General features: G+C 30.8%; 1 protein-coding gene across 3 annotated transcripts in view; it reads left to right on the top strand.

The window, feature by feature from the left end:
* LOC141456335 (glycerol kinase 3-like) overlaps positions 1–21,702 on the top strand; it is a 36,617-nt gene extending 14,915 nt beyond the window's left edge. Inside the window, exons 1-13 of one of the 3 annotated variants that reach the window (XM_074132245.1) lie at positions 8,487–8,561; positions 8,727–8,807; positions 8,886–9,013; positions 12,959–13,089; positions 13,196–13,413; positions 13,504–13,613; positions 13,704–13,806; positions 13,880–13,990; positions 14,526–14,782; positions 14,939–15,144; positions 15,222–15,368; positions 15,982–16,068; positions 19,602–21,702. In XM_074132245.1, the coding sequence (XP_073988346.1) occupies positions 8,730–8,807; positions 8,886–9,013; positions 12,959–13,089; positions 13,196–13,413; positions 13,504–13,613; positions 13,704–13,806; positions 13,880–13,990; positions 14,526–14,782; positions 14,939–15,144; positions 15,222–15,368; positions 15,982–16,068; positions 19,602–19,699 (1,674 nt within the window). In that variant the 5' untranslated portion in view covers positions 8,487–8,561; positions 8,727–8,729 and the 3' untranslated portion in view covers positions 19,700–21,702. Of the gene's footprint in view, positions 1–8,486; positions 8,562–8,726; positions 8,808–8,885; positions 9,014–12,958; positions 13,090–13,195; positions 13,414–13,503; positions 13,614–13,703; positions 13,807–13,879; positions 13,991–14,525; positions 14,783–14,938; positions 15,145–15,210; positions 15,369–15,981; positions 16,069–19,601 lie in introns of those variants that run through there. The other 2 variants (XM_074132244.1, XM_074132246.1) reach the window with 2 other exon arrangements.
* The last annotated feature ends 159 nt before the right edge of the window (positions 21,703–21,861 follow it).

The raw sequence follows: 21,861 nt of genomic DNA, 5'->3' as shown, positions 1-21,861 counted from the left end.
TCATAAAGTCAACAAAAGAATTTTGACTACAAAATGTTATCACAAAAATATTCTTTTTTGAAAGTGGAATAAGTCCATTTCTAATAATTATAATTAAAACAACTTTCTTATTGCAATTATTTTTTATTATTGCTACTTCAGTGTACGCTGCTCGATGCTAACTGTAAAAGAAAAATAAGTTTAAAATATCTTTTTTTGCTTTAAAGATCTTAACGAAGTAATTTTCATTTTTTATTTTTAATGGCGATTAAGAATGTAGTCCTTTTTATCGATTCGCAGGTCGCGATAATGGACTGACTACTTGGGCTGCGACATAATTCAATGACGTAAAATAATTAACGACCTCATCGAGGAAAATGTGAGGGTAATTTTACAATGGATCCCCAGCCATTGCGGCCTCAGCGGGAATGAGGAAGCTGACAGACTCGCCAAGCTGTCAGCAAATATGATACAGCCTGAAGAGTCCATTCCTTTTGAGACCACAAGGCGAATTTGCCGGACAAAAGCCAAAAAGAGAACAGCGGAGCTGCACACCACACTATCAGAGGGCAAACGATGGGCTATCTTGAGAGACAATGTGCTGCCAAAGAACCTGCCTCGGAGCGTAGCGGTGGCCTGTTTTCGTTTGGTCACTGGACACGATTACCTGGCAGGCACACTTATTTAAGATCGGGGTAGTTGACAACCCGAACTGTGTGCTTTGCGGGAACGGGCACATGACAGGAGATCATCTTTTTGAGTGCGAAGCTCTGTCCCATTTGACTGCGACTACTGACGAGCTCTCTTCAAGAGCGAAAATATATTGGGCTGCGAGACATCTAATGGCCGAGCGCCAATGATGTATGGCATTAAAAAAAAAAAAATTAATATAACTGAAATTAAAAAAAAACAAACTTGGTTATTCGTGTATTTAAATGTCTTCATTTTAATTGTAACTTTTTACATAAAAACCCATTTCAGTAAAGCTGTAATGTCTATAAAAATATGGACTTAAATTTACTCCTGTTTTTATTTCTTGTAATTTGTTACTTTTGAAAGTGGTATAAGTCCATTTGGAGCTAAAAAAATTGTTTATTTTTTTTAAGAATTGTAATAATTATTATTTCATAATAAAATTTAAAAGGTGTATAGTGTTAATAACACTTATACCACTTTCAAAAATAACAGCTCATTTATCGTAGCGTACACGTGCGCAGGCTGGTGCAGGAAAAAAAAAACTTAAGTATTTAATTTCATTTTAAACAAAAATTTAGTATTAGGACAGAACTCATGGAGTGATTAGAGCAAGCGTTCCACTAACCTCTAAACTATGATTTCATTATTTACAAACTAACTAAACTAGTTAGTATTTACAAACCCCAAAATGTTAGTAACTATTAAATAATGTAAATATTGATGAAAATTTATGAGGTAGGTAAATGTTTGAGAATATTTGTAAGATAAATTCGTGTGTAATGTTGCGATTTTTGCGAAAAATTTAATTTTTAATAATTAAAGCTCCAAAATCATCGATGATGCATCCAGAGACATGCAGTTTAAAGCGATTTAAGAATTTAAAAAATAACAATAATTTGTTTTAAATGTAAAACAAAAAACACTGGTTGAGGGAAACGTATTTGAAATTAGTTCAATATTTTGTAATTTAAAATTATATACCAGAGGCGTGTAATCAATTTCTATACTTAATTACAAATGCTCTCACAGAGATATCGTTATTCTCAGAAAAATGATGCCTTATTATTATTAAATGGTTCTTTTTTCCTCAATAATCTTTACAATTTAATTTTATATAACATAACTGCGCGTTCTCTAATTTAGTTTCATCATCAGCTTTGTTGCACTTTGCCCCTCGCATTGCAACACTAAGCGCTGAGTCAGTTCCACTTGTCATATTACTGTTGAAGTAATTAGAAATCAATTAATTTAACATAATTCTCTTTTCTTTTCAATATAAAATTCATAAACTGACTATTGTCGCATATAAATCAAATTCAGTTAAATTCCACGCAATAGTAAAAAAAGAAACTTACAATATCAATTGTGGTCACAATTCAATAGCCACTGGTTATTCATATTTAGAGGGTACCAAAATGTTTCTCTGAAGTATTGGTTGTCATCTTAAAAATTTAAATAATTCAGTCCTTTTGGTGCATTAATGGACACATTGCCGGAATGGCGTAAAACAAGTCGCTTACGTCTAAAGAACGCGTTTGGTGAGTTATATTAAGTTACTCATCAAGGAAAAAAAATTAAGACAAATTTAATCCCGTACGTAAATACAGTAAATAAAGATGAAAATGGCAGACCAACCATCTGTCTAAAGTAGCGTTTCCCAATCTTTTTTGGGTTCGCGTTTCACTTGGTAGTACATCATACCAATTCGTAAAAATGATTGTATTTTGCGAAATTTGTTATTCCGAGTGTGTTATTTTATTACTAATATATTACAATGTGTCTGTTACAAAGGAGTTCCAAGTTCATGTTCACTTTATTAACTTTGTAAAGTGTAAGATCTCTTAGTTTTTAAACTTTTTTTAAATAATTAAAAATTGCCTACATATTTTCTTTCTTAAAAATTATTAATTAATTTACAAAGTTCGTCTTTAGGATTATTATATTTGTTTTTATGGAGTGGGATTCTAAAACTTTCTTAGACTTTCATAAAAACGTTTCTATGATTTTTTTTATGATTTAATTTTTTTTTTATGTCCGCCATTATTGATTATTTTTCGCGTACCATCAACCAGCAACGCTGGTCTAAAGAACCAAAGTTGAAGTAACAGCAACAGGATTGAATCAAAAACGACCTACTATAAAATATTACCTCAAGAAAGACCCTCAAGGTGCATCAATAAATGTAAATGCATCGAATTTCTTCATCAGAAATTTTAGAAAAGAGTTCTAAGATTAAATTGTTGATGTTTTGAAGAGGAACCCACCCCCATTCATCCGCAAAAAATGCTCTTGCCAATTATTCTGAATTTACGAAGTGCAAATTTAGTAAAATAGTAAGTGAAAATTAGGGAGAAAATTAGGAAAAGTGCATCTTCCATTTGTGAAATTTGCTTTATACTCAGAATGGTTGTGAAACTCATTTAACCTTCATTTACAAAATATCTCATATAATATAACTTTCTAGTTTCTGTAGAATCTACGTCATTGTGAATTGTTGATTTTAAGATTTAGAGGGCGTAGCCTTGACTGATCTATTACTCCTTCATTGATTCCTTTGACTGAGAAAGAACTATTTATACTCTCATTTTTTTCATATTTACTTAAGAGTAAAGTTAAAGTCTAAAATAAATTCGTAGTGTATGATTATTACAATTCGGAAACAGTAAATCTTGCGCATCTAACTTTGTCGAGTAAGCACAAAGTGGATAAAACTGTCTAAAGTAATAAGAGTTAGTGTTCAAGATATCGCAAAAAGAAAATAGAACTATAAATCTGTACAGTTTAAAATGGTTACTGCGTTTAAAACGTTTTATTTATTTAAGAATGACAGCTATCTATAAATATTTGGTTCCCCTACGGACGAGCCTCCACTATGCGGGCCAATAGCATTGTAGAATTGAGTCGAGCCCATCTTCAGTATTTTTCCACTCGTCATTTACCTTTCTACCATTGAGTTCTTCACACAAGTGACGTAAAACGCACACAAATTGCCTTTTAATATAAAAACGCCTTATTTAAAATGAAAATCACATGTGCACACTCACACCACTTTCTGTGTTTCTATTTCTAATTAAAATTTCATTTTGAAACGTATGTTCTCACTACTATTAGCAAACAGTTAATTACGAGTTATTTACATGATAGTTATTCAATTTCCATATATCATTTAATGTATTTTTTTCCATGAATGCTTTAATAATATAAAACCTTAAGAAAAACTTACGTTTTAAAAAGGTATAAGGTTGATTACAAAAGGTACACAAATCAGAAAGTACCCAACATTTCATTCATACTTTATTTCGTAATTTCAGTTAATGTAGAACTGTTCGAAAAAGCATAACATTTTATTAAGCATTAAATTTTCATTAATTATGTTTAGAATTTATTAGATGTTATGGACCCTTTTGTTGGACATTTTCATAAACAAATTATTTGTTCAATAAAGAATAACCTACCATTAAAAGTAAGTCTGGTAAACTGGTATTCTACCGGACTGATCCATCACCCCCTCCCCCAAAAGTGCCCTTAATCGAAGTATTACAGAAAAATGTTTCCTTATAAAAGTTGTAGAACTAATTGAGAGCTATAATTATACCAAGTTTGGAGAAAATCCAAGAAGCGGTTTTTGAGAAAAAGTTGAAAAAGTGAAAAATCTATTCAATAAAGTGGTACTTCCGGTGGAGCTATTTTGACAAAAAAAATATTGTCGCTTCCGGAGGTGGCACTTGAACTAAATATGAAATTTGAAACGTCTGCAACTTCTCGTTCCTGAGATATAGCGGATAAACTCATTATAGATATGTAAAGTCAGGCCAAACCTATGTCATCAAGGCACGTTGGGTTAGAGAACCGCGATTCTAGGAATTACTGGATCTGTAACCCAACCTGCCTTAGCCGGGATTTTTTTATCACTATTCTCTCTCTTTTCTCTTTAATTAGCCGAACATGATCGGTTTTTGTCGGCAACTTTCGGCTCATTTGACCATTATTAACTTATTATTTAATTTCCTATTTAATTTTAACATTTGATTTGCACACTCACACGACTTTCTTACATTTATATTTCTAACAAGCCGAATGCGATCGGTTTTTGTCGGCAACTTTCGGCTCATTTGACCATTATTAACTTATTTAATTTCCTATTTAATTTTAACATTTGATTTGCACACTCACACGACTTTTATTTACTAATACATACATATTTAGTGTAGTTAGTAGGTTTTCTTGTCAACTAGTATTTTTACAAAATAGTAGTTGGTTTAAAATTACTCATTACCCTTGCATATAAATGGAACTATTTTAGAATAAATCTAATGAGCACACTCACACGACTTTCTCTTACCACTACCTATGTAGTTGGGTTTTCTCGTAAACTAGAATTTTTACCGAATAGTGGTTACCTTAAATTGCACAATACATTCTAATGGAACTATTTTAGAATAAATCTTATGAGCACACTCACACGACTTTCTCTTACCATTACTTGTGAGTTGGGTTTTCTTGTAAACTATAATTTTTATTTATTAGAGAAACTACCCTCCTTAACTATGCAGAGCAAAAAAATATCCCCAACAGCCACATCTACATAAAATTTCGAATTGAATGATACTTCCATATATGAACATCGTTTATGCGTCGTTAATTTGAAACGATTACCCTTCCTTTTTCGTAGAAGTAAGAAATAATTTTGTAAAAATTATTTAACTTGTTTAAAAAAAAAAAAAAATGAAATTTTACCAATCTATCTATCTACTTTAGTGAACGATTTACCCAATTATCGTCACAAGTGTAATTAGGTTATCTCTTTTTTTTTTTTTACAAAAAACTTGGTTTCATCTCTCTTTTTTCCTGCTATTTAAACTAAAAATGGCGTGTGAGAGAGAGAAAGCGAGTGATAGAACATTAGATAGGACTCAAGAAAGAGAAAATCGCCTGAAGGTTAGACTTAAATTATTCGACTCAATGCCCTCACCTTAGTTTACTGTAATTTAGTTTTGAAACTTCCTTTAATGGAACGAACGTTTACTGATTTTAGCTTTTTTTTAATTATTCTAAATGACTGCTCCAATGAGTTTCATTTAACGCGTTAAATTTGTTGCAAACATTTAGTTTTTAAAATTTTATTTGATACATTTTTTCGATTTTATTTTGATAGTTCTTAGAGAGGGGGCCAGTTAGGTTTCCCACACTTAAAGTGTCATTAATTGTATTGTTGGATCAGTACTCATAAGTTCTTAAAATTCCTCAAAGGAAGTAAAATATCTTAACTGAAAGTATCCATTTAATTAAAGCGTTTTTTACTTTTTTGAGGTTTCTTCATAGTCCCATGATGACCATCATCAACTTCGTTCAGAAATTAGTGTGAAACCATCTTGTAACCTACAATTCTATCCACACATATCCCAGCAATATGCTTGTTTGTTCCTGCCACTCAGCACAGACAAGAAGAAATTAATGAATTGATCAATTATCAAAGTGATAGGATGAAACCCTACGCCATCTAAAGCCCTGTTAGAACCAAGTATTCAGAAAGCAATTTCCGCTGTTGTTTCAGTTATTTTTTTTACTGTATAACTGTGTGGATTTACATACAGCAAATGAACTTCCTCCTGCCAATATATGCGCGCGCGCGCGTGTGTGTGTTTATGGATTAATATAACTAGGTTTCCCTGCGGGTAGCGAAACACAAATAGTTGCACACACCAACTACCTCTTCCAGGTGTCTGCAAGAAGGACTTGTTCAATTTGCTAGGCTCAGAATAACCTTAAGACGTGACCCAAGTCCTTTAAGAAGTGACTGGGGACCATTCTAGAGAACACAACAAATCCGTGGAAGAACTTCGCTATGGATGAGGAATATGAACTTTACCCTCAGGATTATGATGGAAACCTCATCAAATCGATGCCACGTCACATGCAAATGGTGATAAATAGAAGTGACGGATTTTAATAGTAGCAATAAATCTTTGTTTTTATTTTGGTGTGTAATATCCATTTTCAGTCTTTGTTAATTTCCTAATCTCTTTAACATTAAATGTAATGTTGTGGTAAAAATAAATAAAGTTAGAGAATTAATTGAAATCAAATACACAAATTAATAGAGGGAGGCCTCTTTTTCTCTGCTTGGTTAAATATGAAAATTAGAATAAACAAAGAATTGTGTCATTAAGAATAATCTATTTCTTTTCATGTTAACATGCGAGCCAGCAGTAACAAATTATTATTACCCTCATAGAGTAATAAAAATAAACGACGTATTCAAATTTAATTGTCACTTAACGTTATGTAATCAATTCATATTTTGCGTTTTAAGTGTGTTGAATAATTAAAGTTGTAAAATAAAAATTGTTATATTAACTTTGAGAAGTGAATTAAAAATTAAAAAAAAAAATCCTTCGTCAGCAGTTTGTGATGACCATTTTTTACATTTGTAGAAACATCATCGGTACGTATTTAGTTTTATTGATATTAGCTACACTTCGGCATTGCGAATTGAAGCTTGGTGACGAATAATATTATGAAACGGCCACCTAGATCGAACTTGCAGGATCATCTGTTCACTCTTACTTCCTTTTCAAGTAACAAAATTTTCCTTAAAATTAGAAATTTTAACTAAAATTTGGTTAGTTGCTCTCAAAAAAATGATGTATCAGTACAATAGAATCATTATGAAAGCGTGACTTATAAATTTGTTTTTAAATAAAGAAAAATAAAAAGCTAATCTCCCTGGCGATTTGATAGAATTGAAAGATTTTTTTAAAGTGTTTAAATTTTTTCATTAATATGAGCTTAAAATGTGGGTGGTAATAACCATAAAGTTTCTCTAATTTTGGTATGGCAGCCAATTAAGCTGTTTATTACACTTATTGCTGGGGCATCTGAGTTGATTTTGGGATATCCTCTTTGTTATGGGGCTCTTGTAATAACCAGAACTTCCTTAGCTAAAGAAATCTTCAATATATGGGTGCCTGGGCAGTATTTAAACGAAGTATCAAATATTTGAACATTCTGCAGTTATGCCAATCTCATTGGATTCTATTTTCTACTTCCGTACAGACAGGTGAGAGGCACTGCAGCCTATTGTGTCGAGCTCTTACATTTATTGATTTGAAAAATCCTTTTTTTTTTTTTTTGCTTTTCCCAAAATTCGTTTTCTGCTTGGTTTACGAGTGCTAGTGTACAAGAGCAGTTTCCTCTTTTCTAATAATAACTATTGCCTGTCCGATCTAAAGGCTCCGTATTTGGAGGGGTGTCCCACGGAATAGCAACTTGTTCTTTGCCACCAAAATATTCCTAACCACTTCTCAAGAGGCCTTCCGCCATATCGACCCAATGATTAGCAGCTGCATTGTCTCTTACAGCTCATTGTCTGATGTTTTATGTAACGAGAAAACACTATTTGGAGGCCGTCACTGCTCTGCCTGGGCACAAATGACGGATGTTTAAGTGCTTTAAATGAAAAAATTAGATAAATAATTTATGCGTGCGTCATCAAATTGATAATATGCTGTTGACGTAGTAAAAATGTTGCTTCTATAACAAACTGATTTTTATGATGAAACAACTAATACTAAAACCAGTACAATGAAAACGTTTGACGTTTTATTCATCTTTTATCTAAAGTATGGATTTTGATTTAATAAATAAAAAAAAGTTTTGCAATAATTTGAAATGGTTAAAAGGTTTTAATAATATGGAAAAGACCTTGAATAAAGGTTGATCTGAATAGGGTTTCCCCATTCAGGTGATTAAGCCTTCTATCCCCTCTCTTCAGGCTTCTGAGGGAGTGCTCTTTAGTCTTGATCCCCCACCAAGCACTCTTCAGAAAGCCTGAATGGCGTAATGTGGAGAAAACGTTGTTTTCGTTTCGAACTCCGCGATTCAGTGTGAGTATGAATGTTGGCCTTGACGGACCTAGTTGTAGATAGCGCTGCTGATTACTTGCAGTTGCTATAGAACCATCAATTGGCTGTTTTAAACTGTTTTTTCTTTTTAATTTAAAGAATTGATTTATTTAATTTATTAATGTTAATATAATGTATGGTAAAAAGGCAATGAAGAAGAGTGGCCGAGAGGTGGATAATCCTTTGGTGGCCGTCATTGATGAAGGAACAAGAACTGCACGATTTGCCGTGAGTATTTACATGGTTATAAATTTTCTAATTAAAATTACCTATAACATATTATCAACTCGTATTATTTCTCTTTAGGTATTTGATCCAAAAACTAAAAATGAAATTATTAGTCATCAGTTAAAAATATCCATGATCAGCCCTTCAGAAGGATGGTTTGAACAAGATCCTGTGGATATTCTAGAATCTGTTAAGGAATGTATAAGGTATCATTCTAAATGTTATAATAACTTCAGACTATATAATCATTTTTTCCCTTGTACTTTGTAACATAAATCGTAAAGAAATAAAAGTAGAACCTAAAATCCTGAAGATGAGAAACTAAAAGTTTCGAGCCCCTGCTGTAGGAGTTCAACTATTAGACCTGATTTCCTCCGCAGTATACCAAAATAAAATGCTATAATGTTTTTTAAGAGCAGGTTGAATTAGATTTGTGCGCGGAGAACTCATGCTCAAGAAGCTCCTTTACTGTAACTTCTCGCGAATTAATTGCTTTTTTATAATGACTAGTGAACACCCGCAAGTTTTACAAGTATTTCCTGTAACTGGAGAAAACGGAAATTCATAATAAATCGGAGGATATGTATTAGGGTTTTAACAGAGACATGAAAGGAGGGAGTTAACAGCGCTCAATTCCTAAATTAATGGAAAACTCTTGAGAAAAAATTAAGACAACGTTCTGATGGTCTTTCAGCACGAAAATCACCTTTTGTGAGGGCAATGCGAATTGCTCTTGCCCGTTTTCGCCAGTGTGGACAAATCACAGAGTGTAATTAAACGCCACCGAATAGAGTTATTACTATTATTGAATTAAGAGCGAACCCAATGATGTAGATTTCGATTGGAAAATTAAGCCGTAAGTCTTAGTCTAACTGAGTCCCTGGTTCAGTCTTCAAATTAAAGACTTAATTTCTTCAATTGAATAAAACCTAAATAAAACAAAGAAACTATTGTTTTATATTTTTTCATTAAATTCCTTACAAATTTAGTTATTCCCAGTATTGTTAAAAACTGAACTCAAGTCTACAGTTTATTCAAATATTGGGAATTTGATAATATTTGTCGTTAAAAACAGGTTTTAGTAACAAATTTCTAAAAAATAAAATTTCAAGGCCGATTAATAGCAAATGTCTCTGGAGAAAGAGATATTTTTCTTTACAAAAATTGTAGAGTTTAAATATTCCTTTATCCATAATCTTATAATCCGTTAATTTTTTCTTGTGAAGGAGAGCAACACGGTATTATTCTCCCACATTTGTAGCATCAAGTCTGTTATCTTTCCAAGATTTATCAGTTTTAGGGTAACACGATTAGGATTGAGTTAATAAAAATAATAATGTATGTAAAAGTAACACACCTTTTACCTTCTCTCGCTATAAATTAATTTTACAAAACATGATTTAATTCCTCGTAATAGTTTTAGTAAGTTAGCAAAACTGTTCAATACTATAATACTTAGATTGATAATTATTAAGTTGATTAATATATTTTCTAATTTATGTATGTGTCCAAATAATATGTATAATAATAATATGTATGTAATGTAGTGAAGAGCAAATCATAGGAGCCATTTCTGAGAAAATATTTAGGAAAATCCATTTTGTGGAATTAGGTATTTCTGGTTTAGTGATCTTTCCTCAATCTCAAGAAATTAAGCAACAAATTTATCCTCCTCCTAAACAGTACGCATGAGATAGGACCGGATTATTTCACTGATAAGGACTTATAAAGAGTACATTTCGCCTACTTCCGCTAAAAATTGATAACAATTGCGATATTTTATTCTTTTTTTTTTTTGTCGCTGGTAAGAAATTTAAATTATCTTAACTTGGAGACTCTAATGAGAGATTATTGAGTAAACTGATTCACAATATCGTGTGGACTATCACATAATTTCCAGCAACAGTAACAGTAGCTGAAAAGATTTATTTTAATAGTAACCTTATAAAGTCAAATCCTAACAAAATTCAGATTAATCTGAATGTGCCAACAGTTTATTTATTTTAAAACGATTAGGTAAATAAAACAAAATTTTGCTACACCAAACATACTTGATGTATATCGTTAAATTGAACCAACTAATAACTCATTGTCTATTGCATATTGATTAACTTGAACTCAAACATATGACCTTTTTCTTTTGCGGCGAACATTATTAACAGAAAAAAATATTTTTTTTTTTTAGAATTGTGTTTTATATTTCATTAAATTTATTCAAGAATCTATGGCATGCCTTCGCCTTAAAGCCTTTTTTTCTCAGATTTTTTTTGTTTGTTTTTTGAGAGAGAGAAAAACACTTCTGCTTTAATGATTCAGTCACATGACATTTAACTAACTCTTAATTCTCAAAGTAAAGATGTGGAAACACGCTGAAGTCAGTAGGTCTTAGGGTACGTTTACAACGGAGCTGTGAGTATAGATGATGCAGAGATGATAGCTGATAGAGTAAAATATAATCGCTGATTACTGATTAGTGTGCTCAACGGAGCTGTGATACAAGCAACATGTCGAGTAGTGAAGAAGAGTTTTTATGTTCAGCAGCAACGAAATGGTACAGTTTAAAGAAAAAACGCTTTAGAAAATATCATGTACATCCCATAAATAAAAAACGAAGTACTTTGGGTGAATTTCACCATTTATATAAGGAACTTAAAAATTACCCGGATCGTTTTTTTTGAATATGTGAGGATGGGTCCACCCACATTCGACTAAATTTTAGAAAAAATAAGGTCAAAATTAAGAAAAATTGTCATGGAAATCCTATAACCACAGAAGAAAAACTAGTGATTACTCTGGTAAGTAATGGTTTTATTGAGAAAGAACAAATAAATACACATGAAAATAAATGTAAGCACGATTTAAAAAACAAAATATTGTTTAAAAGTAAATAATAAAATAATAACCAAAAATAATGAGTAAAGACAGCACTAATTAATTTTTCTACGTCCATTTTGAAGCTCCAATACTGGAGTTCAGCTAGCAGAAAAATGAAAAATTTAATTCTATCATCTATGCTCGTTTATAGCAACGCGAGTCACTAGTCGCAGCTTCGTTGTGCACGCTCACATTTGAATGTATTATGTTTTTCTTTAAGCGCTGATGCTTCACTCCTATCATCTCTGCTATCATCTATGCTCACAGCTCCGTTTTGAACGAACCCTTAGCGAACGTCAACAAGATTAGCATGTGACAGTAAAGAAGTGTACTGACAGATAAAATCAAAGATAAAGATTTGCAATTGGTGCAGTAACATGTGACAGAAACAGTGCGATTGGTAATACTTTTCTCTACTAAACAAAAAAAAAGCGTATTTTACTTAAAAAATCATTGATAATGTCAAGCATTGTTAATTTAGTAAAATACCTTATTAAAATTATAAATAGAGAAAAAATATTTATTTAAAAAACAAAAAAGCCCTGAGAAGGTGTAATTTGTGTTTGTTTTTATTTTCTGATGAGAAAATCGTTTTTTAATTGCTTAGAGTAACAATATTTTTCTTTTTTTAGCAACACTGCAGTTTTACCAGTTCCGCTGCAAAAAATATATCTAGGGGTGAATTGCTCGAGACATAATAGTTCTTTACATTTGAATGAATTAAATATTCTTGAGTGGGATTGTTAACCTTTTGAAATCCTGAACTAGATAAAGAGAAACATTTTTATCTACTTACTCTATCAGAGGCTGGTACAGTAAGCCTCTTTGACTGCAGTGCCTTTGGGGAAACAGGGCCCACTTCCTAATCCAATCAATAATAAGTAGTACATTTGGAATACTAGAGACTGTCAAGTTTGAAGAAAATCGGCAAACTGAAAGTGTGGTTTTTCAAAAAATATATTTTCTGAGCTTTTTTTTTTTGGAAAACTAGATTTTGAAGACTTCCATTAAAATTGGAAGGAGATGCTCTTGTAATAAAAATCACTTTGAAAAGAAATCCAGAATGTGGATTTTCAACTGCGATTTCTGGAAGAATGTGTAGATGAGGTGAAAGTTCAAATTTTAATTGTAAGTTGTATTCTGAAGTGAACATAACTGGACACATGACCATTTATTATTCAACTCAAGCCATGCTCTCAGAACCTGTTTCTGACCTATTTTTTGGGGAAACCTAAAAATGTAAAACTTTTTTTTTTCTTTGCTTTTTATAATTGTAGAGAGGTTACATCACAAATGGCTGGCAAAGGTTTAGATGTAAAAGATATTGTAGCATTAGGGATAACTAACCAAAGAGAAACAACTATTGTTTGGGATAAGCACACCGGCGAACCGTTATTTAATGCCCTTGGTAAGGAGAATACCATCAATTTCACCACTACTCTTCTACCTCAAAATTATGAAAAATAATAAAGGGTTTTCTCTTTTCTTTTTTTTTTTTGTAAACAAAAAAATAGTATGGTACGATATAAGGACTGATTCTACAGTAGATCAAATCTTAGCCAAACTTCCAGATCAAAATAAAGATTATCTATTACCAATATGTGGTCTTCCAGTATCTACATATTTTTCTGCATTAAAATTACGTTGGCTGTTGGATCATGTACCAGCTGTTAGGAAAGCAGTACGAGATCAAAGATGTATGTTTGGCACAATGGATACATGGCTAATTTGGGTTTGTAATTCATATTTTATTATTTTCATTAACAAATTTTATGTGTGCATTTATTTGGGAAGAGGTATGCTAATATTCTTATGATTATAGAATTTAACTGGCGGAAGCGAAGGTGGAATACATATAACGGATGTCACCAACGCTTCTAGGACCATGCTGATGAATATTGATACCCTGCAATGGGATCCCACACTTTGCAAGTAAGTGTAAATTTAAACTCTTTCTTTGTATATCATATGAGATCATTGGAATTGTATTACAGTAAATTTAATTTTCTATTCTTTTTGCAGAATATTTAAAATTCCTATGGAAATATTACCAGAAATAAGAAGTTCTTCTGAAATTTGTGGTTATCTAACATTCCCTCCATTAGATGGTGTACCCATTTCAGGAGTAAGTGGTCCTCTTTTTCTGGTGAATTTATTACTTTTTCTTTGCTAACAAAATCATTTTATTTTTTGAACAGATTCTTGGAAATCAGCAAGCTGCATTAGTCGGACAGCATTGCTTACAAGAAGGCCTATCCAAGAATACGTATCGAAGTGGTTGCTTTCTTTTATACAATACAGGACATAATGTAAGTATCACTGTGAAGATATTAAATATTTATTGATTTTTTTTAAAACAATATACACATGAGCAATACATTATTTGTAATCCTAATCAAATGATTTTGTAAACCTCAACTTACAAATATTATAACTTACATTTACTAATAAATAGGTAATAGTTGTAATGTACCTCTCTTTTAAACAGCAAACTCCTCTATGGCAGAAACGTTTTTATTTTAGTACAATAATTCAAGTTTTTACTTTCTCTTATTAGAAAGCATCACATTTTAGATTTTTAAAGTTGTGTGAGTGTACTAACCAGACTTTTTTAACACGATAGAGTTTATTTGAAAAGATGGAGAAGACACGCACAAGAAAGAGAAGAGTGGAGTAGGTTGATGGATAAGGCCAAAGCCCAAGGGACTTTTAAGGGTAGATAGATAGGGTTTGAGTTAAATAATTCCCTAGTAGATGAAGCGGTGTATCGTATTTCCCTTGCAACACCGAATTGCTCAGTACTTTTGCTACAACAATAACTTGTTTACCATCATTTACTTACAGAGAGTATTATCTACACACGGTCTAGTGACAACGGTTGCTTATCAGATGGGACCTGCAGCAAAACCAGTATACGCTTTAGAAGGATCAGTAGCTGTGGCTGGAAATGCCATTAAATGGCTTAGAGATAAGTTAAACGTGTTAAGCGACATTTCTGAGACTGAATCATTAGCCGAAGAGGTGATGACAACTGGAGATGTTTATTTTGTGCCTGCTTTCAATGGACTGTACGCTCCCTATTGGAGGAAAGATGCCCGAGGGTAATTAATTAAAATAAATTAATTATTCATGACTATTCTTATTTCAAAATTGAAACATGAGTCAACAAATTAACTTTTTCTTATGTCATAATTACGATGTTTTTAAAATCAATACAATTTTTTTTGAAATATGATTTTGTTACACCATCAAAACAGAATTTTATGCGGTTTGACACAATTTACTACAAAAGCACATCTAATTAGAGCTGCATTAGAAGCGGTATGCTTTCAAACTAGAGACATACTAGAAGCAATGCATGCGGATTGTGGTCTACCGCTTCAAAAACTTAGAGTAGATGGTATGATGTCGCAGAACAGTTTACTTATGCAATTACAAGCTGATGTTTGCGGTATACCAGTTGGTAAGGACAAAAGATTTATGAATTATTGTAAATAGTAATGTACTAAATTATAATAATTTAAATAAGTTTATTTTCAGTGCGTGCACCACATGCAGCAGATGTAACATCACTTGGAGTTGCTATGGCAGCTGGTTGGGCTCATGGAGTTGAAGTATGGGATAAAGATGATCAAGCAATTGCTGATGTACATGGTACAACGTTCGAACCTGTTACAAATAATGAAGGTATCTTTTATATTTTAAAACTTATGGGTTTGAGGGCAATTCCTCCCCCTAAAGATTTCTTCTGGAATACGGAAGCAGTAATGTATTGAAGTCTTCTGCGCTTTTCAAGGAAATCTCTTAGGCTACTGATTGGATTCTGTACTGGGTTCATTAGATGCATATTGGTTTCATTCACCAGATCTATTTAGGAGAGGAAATAATACTCATACATTTCATGACAGAATGTTTGGGGTGAGAGACTTCATATGCTGGCGCTTCTTAAATTAAAATAATAATATTTAGTAGAAGGGAAAGAATTGTTTGAAGAATACTAATGAATTATGACTGAGAATTGTTTCAATTGGTATCTTCCAGATTTCCCTTCTAAGTGATCTAACCTGTGATTCATTAGTCCCTATTCAGGTTGACTAAAGTATAATTTATGCGAATTATTCCTCTAAATTCTTCTGAATCCCTTTTTTTCTCTTCCCTAGATCACTTGTCACCAAATCGGTTGAGTTAATATAAAACAAATTCTATATGAAGTTATTTATCTGTATTTATTCAAGTTCAGTTGTTCGCAATTAAAATTTTGACTTCTTTTCTTTTATTTTTTGTCTCTCAAAATATACAGAAAGAAATATAAGGTATACAAAATGGAAGATGGCCGTACAAAGAAGTCTAGGTTGGGCAACACACAAAAGAACAGTTCCTATCACAGGTAAAAATGACAACAGAGCAATGTCTTAATTTTCCCCTATCTTCTTAGAAAGATTTTATTTTCACCTCTCATTTAGTTTTTTTTTTTTAAATTAAGAAATCTGTAAAATGCTTTGAAAAATTCTCCATCGAATGCATTGCCTTTCACATTCTACGATTGTAAATGAACGCATTTTCTGGTAGTTTTTTTAAAAAAAAGGATTATTGTTTTTTGTGCAATCCATCATTGCATGGTTTCTTTGTTTGTACTTTTGTTGTATAGTGGATAGTATTTTAATTTTAATTATTATTTATTTTGTAGATTATTAAATTTAACTTTGTCTTTATATGGATGTTCAATAAATTTTTTAATATTTTCTCTGAAGCTTATTCTGGAGATTTAAAATATTATAGAACTTTATGTGAATAACCCTTTACATAGAATGCAACAAATTTCTTCAAAACTTTAGGACTAGCATTTTCTTCTTTTTATTATACTAAAAAAAAGAAATATGTGAATTGTAAAAATAATTTGATCAATTTTGTGACTAATAATTATCTCTAATTTTGGATGTACCTGAGATTATGGGAACTTAGCCGGCACTATACTACTTATAGTTTACCCAATAATTACTTATTATAATTATATAATTAAATTATGTAAATGTAAAAAAATATTATTTAATTGTATCTAAGATATAAATTTTTAAGTTATATATATACATATTTTTTTATGTAAATGTAAATAAAGAAATTAGATTTGTGTTTTGCTTTTGTATTTGAATTAAAACTTTTATATGTTCCTTCCTTGTGTTCTGAATAAAGAAATTGTTTTATATATTATTTTTAAGTTTAATTTTTTTTTCTCATAATTATTTGCGATCTGTTTACTAAAAATCTTATTATTTACCCCAATGTTGCATGGCTAATTTATGTTTTAAATTTGAGTTTAACCTAAAAGATGTTACTTTTTTATAGTTCTTTTTGGCATTGTATTCTAACAATTTCAACTTATTATAGAATGATTTTTTTTCTAATTTACTCTCATTAACATAATTTTGTTTGAGTTATTGTGTAAAGTACGTATAAGTACGTACGTACATTAATTCATATTGTATTATAAACTTAATTTGTAAATTTTAGCAGCAAATTTCACTGAAAGAATTGAAGAATAAAGGAAATTAAATAATACAGTCTAAAAATTCGAATATATCAAGATGGTTTTCAGAAAAATAGATTGTTACTTGCATTAAAAGCATTCAAACAATAACTTTTCAGTAAATATCCCAGTATAACACCATGCTTTTTCCTGTAATCTTACAGTTCCATTTCCGCAATAAATTATTTCTTTCTAAAACACCAGGATGTTCCTCCTACCTTCCTTATTATAACTCCTAGATTCCACTTGTATTGTGCCAACACAACCTGCTACAGAATACTCTGATGACGGTAGTTCCGTATCTCTTTACATGCATGAGTTTAAACCTTTTGACCCTTCAACTGCTCATATTTACTTTTATATCTTCTCCTTCATTTCCATCATATTCATACTTAAAGTAGCAAGTTTTTGGTATGTGAGTGAGTACATGTTGTGAATGTTTTGTTAGATATGAACAGAGAAAAGCAACTGCCTTAAAGTTTCACAGTGATTTGCCTTTTTCTTGATTTTATGCACCTAATCTTCAAATGGGCAATTTTCAACAGAAATAAATAATTTTTGTTAAGCACGGTCCTAAATTCAAATAATCTGCTATTCAGTTAGAACATACTATTCAAGATTTACTTGATGACTAGAATAGCTATTCCAAAGTGAATTAATTTACAGTGTGTACTAATCAGTGTGGAGTTCAACATCTGCGTTTGTTCGCCAAAATTATTACATTGGTAAAAAAACTGAAATTATCACTCGTGTTGGTGGAACTAAACACTTTTATCTAACTTTTTGAAGCAGTGACATTACATTTGATAATTTTTTATTAAGAGAATGGTAAAACGTACTGCAGTCTTACTAAGTGTACCCTCTTCTTTTAGCTGTGTACCCTCACTGTGCCTGGTAAGTAACTACAGCACTCCCACCAAGTTAAGATGACGCAGAACTCTCAGAACCTAAAAGGTTATGTCTACAACCAACCCTGGTTATCCTCTCAGACATATAAATCTGCCTTGAGTAGTGGCGTCACAATCAGGAGGTTCTCCTCAATTTTCCTACAGAATCTTCCGCCATAATCCAAGCCTAGCTTCTTTTAGGTACTCTCTGAGGCAACATTGCCCAGAAGGAAAAGTCTATTTTTACTGAATTGAGAGCAACTCACAGATCTCTTCCGAACATAGTTTGCTGCCTGTGCGTCGGCCAAGTCATTTCTTTCAATAACATCACGTCTCTTAAACTAATATATTATGTTTTTCTCCGTTCAGGGGATCGAGTTTTCCCAAGCAATTCTAGAACCATTTTCGAGATCATAACTTGGGTTTTAATGGCGGCGAGCTTGATCACAAACATTACTTACTTATTTCTGACAAATTGGTAGATAAGAAATTCAGTTTTTTTGTTTTTCCGATACACACTTCAAACTTCCCAAGCAATGACAGGCTCTATTTTTACAATTTTTTTTTTTTTTATTACGAGTTGTCAACGTGTTCTCGTTGGCTTCACAAGATATTTTGTTGCTAATCACCAACTATGTACTTGCTACAGAACTGTTAAAATATACAATTCGCAATCTAACATTCTTCTTGGTAGATTGTTTACAGTTTACTTCATTATATCCCACCGTTTGCCTTACTTATAATTTGTTTGTTAAAGCCTTTAACCCTCACCACACAATTCATACACATTTCTTCTCTTCTACCTTTCAATCCCAATTTTCGGAGTTTAATTTCAATTTTTTTACCTTTAATTTAAATTAAAATTTCACTTCTTACTCCTCAATTTTATTGACGGCTGATCCCTTGATAATCAATTTGAAAATCTTTATTTAAAAAAACGAATTTCTTGTAAGTTTACAATGTACATTCTGAATTCTAAATCACACTCTCTAAACATACCTTTTCAAAAAAGTTTAAATTTGAATTATAAATACAAATGATATCTATATTTTTGTTTATAAAACTTTTTTTAAAACTATCAGAATGTGTTTTTATAAAATGTATAAGAAAGTAGTTTTTTAATAGATTTTAAAAAGTTTTACTGGCGATTGAATAGCTAATTTAGTTGGAAGTGAGAAGTCAAGTTTCAATTGAATTGAAGAAAAAATAAAAAAATAATTTCATTAAAAGGTATTTACGATGGAGAGTTTTATGAAGGCCTTTTTATTATAGTTAAAACTAAACATAAATAAAATTATATATTTTTGCCTAGTTTTTTTATCCCCTGAGAAAATAACCCAATATTTAATTCATTTTCAATAACACTTTTTGTTATTTTCAATTTTTTTTGTTATTTTCATTCAATTTCTGTTTTTAATTTGATATTTTGAATCAGCAGTAGTTAATGGATGCGATTCCATGCATAAAACTTATTTACCTGGCTTCTATTTCTTGTTCTTTATTTTGCAGAAGAAAGATATCGTATGGTTGCATCAGTACCAGGAACCTTATTCTTCTTTTCAAGTTTCCTCATCTTGGTTATATCTGAAATATTAAAGGATAGATAGCACATTACACATTGTCAACACAAGTGCCTCGGCTGCCGGAAAACATCCAATGTGAATCTGAACCAATAATTTATCTTTTACTAATTAATGGCTTAGAATACAACGTACCTAGCAAAAAAATTAAATTTTGTTTCTAAATCCCACAAAAGAATGTAGCTTATTTGATAACTAACTAGAAAGCAAAATTGTTAGTTTCCTATTTTGTTGTAATTGCAAAAAAGGAAGAAAAATCCTTCTTAAAAAAAAAACTACTTTTTTCTTTCTGAAAATTTGGTTACAGATTGTAATTATTAATAATAGGTAGACTTGTGAAAAAGTCGATGATAGGGCTTTTTTTTATTTAAAAAAAATAAATAAATAATATTTATGTATGTTATTACATAAAAGAAAAAATGTGGAAAAAGTCCTAAATTTTTCAAGCTTAAAAAAAAATTTAATATATTTTGATTATATATTCCATTTTCGTCATCTTATCTAGTTCATTCCATCCTTAGTGTAACAAATTTAATAAATAAAAATGACTAGATCAGTCTAATAAAAATCTAATTATCGATGCGCAAATAAGTTGACTTACCCTTCAAAGGAGGCATTCAAAGGCATTCTTACTTAGCTTTTCCAAATTGTAGAAAGTTTTTGGCCCATTATATTTTAAGGGAAAAAAAGAACAAAGAAATTTACTAGTATTTGCAATCTAACTAGATCAGATGAATTATACTTTTATTATGGCTTCAAAAAAATTGTTTTTAATTTCTTCTTTCTAAAATAATTGTAAAAGCTAATTTAATAGTTTATTCAGTTACAATAAATGTTAAACATTTTATGTAAATTAATATTTTTTGAAATGTGATACTGTTAAAAAAAAAAAATTACTTTGCCTTTGTAACGAAAATTCTGGTGCTTTAAGTTACTATTTATTATTGAAATTTAAGATTAACAACTGAATTACAGGTACTCTTCATTAACGACTGAATTGGGTTGGTTGGTAAAGAACTTGTTCGTTTTCTATATTAAAGACTGACCGCCTCTGCTAGTTTTTTAGTATTAGAAATATGTACTATAGTTAATAACTACGCCATCCAAAGTTCGATGGGTCTGGGCACTGAAAGATTTTCAGACGTTGACGCACCTTAAAGAAAAGAAATAATACTATACAATCAGAATTATTAATCTTGTTGGTACTTAAAAAAACAAAATACGATCGCAACAATGCCCAGATTGCAACAATGAATGCTTGCAAATTATCTATTAGAACAGAAATGGTAAGCGAAACGAGCACAAAAGAACTTATCCAAAGATGTTATCAGGGCTGTAGATCGTTTAGCCGAACAGTACCCGTAATAATATTTATTTAAGTTATTAGTGATTGTCCCGTTTTAAATTTAGTTTAATAAAATTGTTTAAAAAGTACTTAAGAAAATAATGTTACCACTTTAATAAATTCGAATTAGCACTTAATAATGATAAAAAAAAAATCCAGATATTTGTGCATCCAAGATTTTGTTTATTCTTTTGATTATTGTTTTTTATTAGTCATAGAATACTACTAATATTTATTTATTAATCTATATTACGGCATGACTATGTTTGTTATTGCATTCAATTAAAACAAAGTTGTGTTTAAATAATGTTCATATAGACTGCTAGTACAGGATATTAAGAATTAATTAATTAATTAATTAAATCCTGTTCGCTAAAAAAAGTTCTGAAATTAGTAACAAACTATTCGTGTAATGTTGTATACATAAATTAAATGAATTTTACTTGTTGAATACGTGTAAATTATTTGAAAAACTATAATTTTTTTCAGTTTTATGAGTTTCAGCTTGTCTGATGATTTCGATTATTTATTTATCTATTCCAACGAATGATTAGTTTATTACAGTAATATTTATTTCGATGTACCTGTAAATTAGTTAAGTAGTGCTTTTAGATACTTTTTATTTATTAAATTTACTTTGCTTTTTTTGTTTTTTGAAAAATAAATCATTTTTTTTAGATAAAAATATTTTCATTTTTCCTTTTAATTTCTTAATTATTTAACACATTTCTTTAATTTAGGAATTTTATTTTATCTATATGAGCGCTACTGTACCGAATTTTTATGATTGAGTAGGCAAAGTAAAAAGATTAGAATTGGAAGTGAAACCAGTTATATGGCGGGG

The sequence above is a fragment of the Rhodnius prolixus genome, unplaced genomic scaffold, assembly GCF_049639745.1.
Source record: "Rhodnius prolixus isolate KJV_2025 unplaced genomic scaffold, Rpr scaffold_4, whole genome shotgun sequence".
NCBI classification, from domain to species: Eukaryota; Metazoa; Arthropoda; class Insecta; order Hemiptera; family Reduviidae; genus Rhodnius; species Rhodnius prolixus.
Note: the sequence above shows the minus strand (reverse complement) of the source record. Positions and strands in the feature narration are given on the sequence as shown.